The sequence below is a fragment of the Diadema setosum genome, chromosome 15 (genome assembly GCF_964275005.1).
Source record: "Diadema setosum chromosome 15, eeDiaSeto1, whole genome shotgun sequence".
NCBI lineage: Eukaryota > Metazoa > Echinodermata > Echinoidea > Diadematoida > Diadematidae > Diadema > Diadema setosum.
Window position 1 is genome coordinate 29,927,900 of NC_092699.1, and position 6,581 is coordinate 29,934,480.

A 6,581-nucleotide genomic window follows, 5' to 3' on the forward strand; every position below is an offset into this window, starting at 1 on the left:
TGGATAACGGCAAATAGATAAAAAAAATGTCAAAGGTAATATTGACTGACTTTTATTGCTTCCAATTGGATTAAAATGGATATCGTGGCATGTCAGGTAAGTTTGCTTTAGTTTTGATTAAGTTTTATTTACTTTTTATCTAATTTTGGTCACGGCACATTCTCGAGGGATATGTGAAGAATCAGAACATCCAAGTTGTTGTCAAAAATGTACTATAATGTTTTCTTTTCATCAATTGACAAAATATAAAACAACGAGGATGTCACGCACCTGACCTTTCATATTCCCCCAAATGTCTGCAAACCCTGGTATCAATCTGAGCTCATAATATCCTACTTTTCGTATTAAACAGTTAAGTAGTAATGATTGATATGCGTATACACACATGTAGGAGTGATAAACCGCTTTTTAAAACATGAATTAACAGATTTGTTTCATTCTTTAATCGAAAGTATTTAACAAAAATGATTTCGACGAATTTGCAGTATTCAATCTCTGTAGAACAACACAAAAACGTAATTGACAAATTTAAGGCACGCCTATGCATAAACATAGCTGTGAAATGTTACTGAATATAATGCCAAACTTGAACATTAAAAGGAAAGGAACGAAACCTAGCTTTCTATTGTCATTTGGGTAACTTGTTTGAAAGTGTGGCGCCAAACTCATACCGTTTACTTTCAAAATCTGTGAAATGTACCGCTGCACTCCCCCCTCCCCTCATTCTTCCCTCCCTCTCTCTTTACCGCCACTCGGTGAGTGGTGACTTGCATATCATATTCTTACAATGTCGTATTGTTTAGAAAATCATTTTTAGGCCATTGTCCTCGTCAGGCGTTTGCTTATGATGATGGTCTCCTGAATTTCTGTACATCAAGAGTTACTTAATTTGTCTCTGAACAATAGATATACGGGAACCTATGTGTTTGCATAATAGTATGCACAAAATAATTCATTTTGCATTGTGTCAGAAAAAAATGTTGGATGCTTGAATTAATCATTTATCTGTTTTAACTGTCAGATTCAAATAATACTGGGCTTAATTAGTTCGTTTAATTGACTGTGTATTTCATTCATGCATGAAAAAAAAAAAAAACAGAAATAGAATCAAAATCAAATAAGATCAAAATAATCAAATCAAATCAAATTCGACAAACCTCTCTCTATCTTTTTTTTTAAATACTGTACAGCAGTGAGATAAACAATGCACTTTCACAAATTATTTAACGAAAGTGAATACAATTTTCCGAATTCACTCACGGACCTCACACTAGAACTACAGGCAGTTTTTCTCCCCCACAAGGACGTCTTAGTGTTACATAGCAAATTAATTGTTCGAGGAAGTTATGGTTGAAATAAAGATTTGCCGGGTTGTTGTTGTTGTTGTTGAAACAATATGGTGCCCCCGTGAATAAACAGTTAACGTGAACAATGCTGAATAACCAGAAATAATGTTACCGCATACAAAATGATTATCTCATAGACAGGATATAGTATGTTGCCGATATCTAGCTTTATCATTTTTTTTTAGCAATATCCAGTTCTATCTCTTTAAGTTGTAATAATTTCCTTCATTATCTCTGAGTACATGACATTATATGCACTACTACAGTGTACTACACCAACCGTTACTAAAAGCGGCATACCGGTTGAATAGATTCAAAACATTTTCAAAATGTACATACAACCATGCATCCCCATATGCCGCCATAAATGCCACATTCCACACGGCAGCCCCTTTTCTGCAACTCGTGTCCCGCATCGGCCTTGACCTCCAGCCACTGCGCAGGACGGCCGGAGCAGAGGCCGCGGATGATTGGTCCGTTTGAATTCTGGAAGTAACCGTCTGGAATCTGGCCAACGACTTCATACATAGTCATTGCCGTATCTGACACCACATTGATGACCTGTAATTTTCGTGAAACAATAATGTATAAGCTCGTATAAAAAAGAAAACATACCAAACACAAACAAAGAAACAAACAAAGAAACAACCAGAACGACAAATTTGAAAGGGGGGGGGGGGGCGGAGGGGGGAGGTGTCGTAGCTATATTCCCGCCAGCACACTTTGACATTTACAAAACGGGGCTAAAATCTGACAAAATTACAACCCAGCTCAGTAGAGTAGGAATGTTGGGCAGTATTCAAAGCCAAAAGCTCTGTCTTGATCGAGTTTCACCCCCCTTCCACACACCCATTGTACACAAACACAAACGTAACAAAAAATAGTTCCTCAGACCCTATGTAATGCCGAAGCACTGTGATGAAAAGGCACCAAACCAAACAATGGAGTATAGGATCATTCAAGTTCCAGCACGCAGACAGAGATTATGAATGAAAAGTTCTGGTTATCAATATTTTGAAGTAAACCGTGCAGAGTGATGTTGTCTTTTGATGCTCTTTAGTCTTTTCATTTCACCCTGAATTGGGGATGCAATTTTTCTTCAAAGACATGAAATGACCACTATTATTATACTCATTTGCGAATAAACGTGTAGAATAATAACTTCAAAAAATCTCTATACACTGGTTGAATTACGCATGTGAAATCACCCCTGGACAAAAAGAATGCGAGAAAAAAACCCCGCCAACAATGAAATATTAACACCTTCCATCCATACCAATGTTGTATGCAAAAACAACGAAATTTGATTTGAATCTAAATTTATTTTCATTTCAGCAGGATGTATAATCTACGATGTTCCTCAAGACCTGGGAAGGGCAGTGTTAATACTCTCACTGACTGTAGTGGCTCTAAGTATTAAACTTTGGGGGAAAATCTGTCATCAATCCTAAATGATATCATGAAATTGTGTTTATTTTTATTTTGACAAACCTTTATATTGTTTGTTACTAACATTTCAGTTTTTCCTCTTTGTCTGGTGTTGCATCATCATTTTGATATCATCATTACTGCCATTGTTGTCGTTATCATAATAAGTTTAATTTCTTAGAATACTTTACATGATACACTATACTAGTTGTTTGCAATGCTGTCATTCACCTGGTGTCGTTGGTCGTTGCGCACCAAGACCTTGATTGTCTCTGCTGTCTGTTCTTGGAGAGCGAAAACCGAGCACGTCTGGTCCTCGTGGAAACTCATAACAACCACAGACTGAAACAGATGCAACGTATAGCTGAGGTAATATTTCCAAATATGCAATATGATTATAATTAATCGAAAAGATCGTTATTGGGAGGAAATATCTATTTGAATATCCAGAGGGTTGAAATTCCTTCAGTAACGCATTAACAATAAAAAATTTGAAAATCATACAGTTCTTGGTCTCTTATCTTGGAATTTTAATGGCGTTAACTAAAGTAATGCTCTAGAAATTCATGCATATGTATCTGTATGAATATGTTGATACGAACAAAGAACAAAGAAATAAATAAACCAAGTAAAATTTGACAAGAAAGACTGGAAAATAACTGTTATTGACAAGTTTTGCCCTAGAATGACATTGTCCACTCTCAACGTTCTCATAGCATGTTGTCTAAATGTGTGTGTGTGTGTGTGTGTGTGTGTTTTGTAATTTGCCGTCGAATTTGTGTGACAAGCATGATACCTGTGAAAAAAAAAATGGTTAATCAAATTAGGCAAAGGCCATTTTAAGGAATTACGTTTATCAATCATGGCTATAGTTTTTCATCAGTGGGACTCACACGATCGAAGTCAATCGCGATGGTTGCTGCCGATCCCACGCTGAAGTTGCCCGGTGAGTTCAGGAGGACAGTATTGAGGGCGCTGTTGTACGTCAGTGCCTCGGAAGCCGTATCCCCAGCCTCGTCTCGAAGCTCCAGGTCTTTGACCTTTGTGAAGATTGATGACAAAAAAAAAAAAGAAATCGTAATTTTAGAAACGAAAATGTCACGGTAAGCTATCGTTACAATTTGAAATTTAGAAGCACTGCAAAGAATTTCTACTAATTGTAGACAAATCAAGATCGTAAGTGTTGGTCGCATAATACCTCGATTTAAATCTAAATCCAGACTATAATTAGTAATAATTGAATGTCTTCAGGATCATAATATCAAATTTCATGGCACGATGTTTGCGTGTTTATTTGTAGCAATGGTTAACGGGAAGTGCGTAAGCGCAAAGGAATGAAAGATGCCATGTTCATTTCACGACATGTTAGTTATCCGTCGCGACAGTTTGTATGCATGGGTAAATCGCCCTTTAGACAAGTGTTAGACTATTCGGATGAAACGGGACGGTTAAACACACTCTAACAACACTCTCATACACACATACATTAAGACGGCATGGTAGCAAAGAACTTTAAGTCTATACGTAAAAAGGAAACACTGTTATCAAGCAGTCATTCCAGTAATGTACTGAAACATCACTTCGATGCATCAATTTATGTTGTGTTCATTACTACTATTATCATCGTTGTTAGTTTTTACGTAATGATAATACATACAATTTCTAAAGCGCCATTCTCCGCTCTGATTAAATGCTCAATGCGCTTTACATCAAAGCAAAAAGACTGAAAATACATACATCATAATAAACATAAATCATAATAAAAAAAGATGAAAAAGAACCATGAAAGTCTGGCCTCAAAACGCACTTCTAAACAAATATGATTTTAAATTACTCCTAAAAGATGTTATGGACTCTAGCTTGAGTCTTTCAGCTCACGAGGAAGTGAATTCCACAGTGTTGGTCCAGCGTGAGCGAAAGCTCGTTCCCCACTCCCCTTCCCCCAAGATTTCCTATAAAACGGAATATGTAAGAGATCGGAAGTTGAGGATCGAAGAGTTCTTGTAGGTTGGTATTGATGAAACAAACAAACACTGTAATAACGTGATAAACCAGTAGAAGTATCTTAAACCGAATAGGCTCCTGCACAGGCAACCAATGAAGACTCTTTAGAATAGGGGTGATATGACTGGGTTTAGTTGACACATAAACGATGCTTGCAGCGGTGTTTTGTAGCTTTTGTAATTGGGCAATTTGTGAGTTTGGTATACAGATTGAAGATTTTACATTATCATCACTAACATTATCGACAATAATGTAAAATTGTCCTTTGTGACTTTCTCACCACGTCAGTGTCCATGATCCTGCTTGACGACCCTCCAGTTTGTCCTAAGTCAGGGGTCGGACACATGGTTGTCACCCGAGGGTCGCTGCGGATGATGAGCGCGACTGCGATGGCGCCGGCAACCAGCAGGGCTGCGACCACGATCGCAGTGCAGGATCGCACACGTGATACTTTGAGGGTCGGCTCATTGTCGAACTGCATTTCGGGAGTACACAGAGAGAGAAAAATAGCTTTGATATTTGACATTAGAATAAACAGTTAAGCTGTTTTTATCATTTTCCTATAAGACAAGTATACTTTCGTGTCAGCGGAATACAGATTTGTATACATTTCTTCTTGGGAGACATGGGAATCAGTAAAAAAAAAATAAAAAAAATCTCGTGTAGTATTGTTCTGTGTAGTTTAAAGAAGAGAACTTGGGAAGTATCAAGATATCTAAGCTTAAACACATTTCTTAATAGGAATCTGTTGGCTGCCCTTCATACGCAGCAAAATCACAAAAAGCACAATCATCGCAGAATGGGTTTGTATGAACACTGTGTAGTTACAGCATGGAAAGGAAAGTTGAGATATACAAAGAGAAACATGCTAAAGAGTCAACCCATTCATTACGAAACTCTGATCTACTCATATTACGTTGTGCACAGGTTCCAAAATTCAGAGCTTACTCTGAAGAAGCTTGCTGAAATACCAAGATGATTGTAATTTTGATAAAATTATAGTTTGGCTGAATCACTTTTTTTTTTTTCAGGATTGATGTTCAGAATTGCTCTCTCAAATTGTTGTCTTTTCTTTTGATATTGTTTATAATAACTATTTTTATATTTATTCAGTGCCGAAGAATAACGTTCTTCGTTTTTCATGAACACTAAATATGATTGCCCCGAATTAACCTACTCAGATAACGTCTGAGATAAATGGTTCTGTTGTTGGCTGGGAAAGAAATTTATATTTTTTGTGTAATGGAATCTGTCTGCATTCCTTCCGTGTCCTCCGAGATGAAGGGTAATTAGAGGATCTTGTACTCGGTACTGGTACGACTACTCTGACACATTTTAGAAATAATAATCAAGTGCGGGAATTTGCGATTGCCAAGGATGTTAACATTTCTGTCTTCACCCTTCAAACAAGAATATTTTATCTTCACATAGGCAAAAAGGAAAGTTTTTCATTATCAACGACTGAGTGCAACCAATAATATTTGTAATAAAGGGGTGTACTTCTTCTAGCAAACAGCGGAAATTGAAGACTAGCATTATGTTTCAGCATTCAGATGAAAACGGTATATCATTATGTTTAAAATTATGTGTGATAAATTTTCCATTCTCTGCACTAAGCCAAGCCACAATACAAATCGATTGACAACAAATCATTGAAAAATCAACCAATCGTTCTCTTTTACAAATCGATTGACAACAAATCATTGAATAATCAGAGAATCTTTTCTATTTGTTCACTTGAATTACACTGCTAAGTTGACCATCAAAATGTGATGTACTCACCAGTAGTGCTGACTTGTCCAT

At 36.8% G+C, this 6,581-nt stretch overlaps 1 protein-coding gene across 1 annotated transcript; it reads right to left on the minus strand.

Annotated features, from left to right (window-relative positions):
• Window positions 1-1,670: 1,670 nt before the first annotated feature.
• LOC140239310 (uncharacterized) lies at window positions 1,671-6,581 on the minus strand. Its single transcript, XM_072319181.1, has 5 exons — window positions 6,561-6,581; window positions 5,059-5,253; window positions 3,668-3,814; window positions 3,006-3,116; window positions 1,671-1,907 (listed from the first exon to the last, which is right to left on the minus strand). Exons 1-5 carry the CDS (start codon window positions 6,579-6,581, stop codon window positions 1,671-1,673), a joined length of 711 nt encoding a protein of 236 aa, XP_072175282.1.

What these genes read in the sequence shown, in the direction of transcription:
- LOC140239310 (XM_072319181.1), bottom strand. Translation starts at nt 6,581, where the DNA reads ATGGACAAGTCAGCACTACTG. An exon ending in TGGACAAGTCAGCACTACTG is followed by an intron (nt 5,254 to 6,560) that starts GTGAGTACATCA and finishes CCCGAAATGCAG; the next exon opens with TTCGACAATGAGCCGACCCT. An exon ending in TCGCGATTGACTTCGATCGT is followed by an intron (nt 3,117 to 3,667) that starts GTGAGTCCCACT and finishes CATCTGTTTCAG; the next exon opens with TCTGTGGTTGTTATGAGTTT.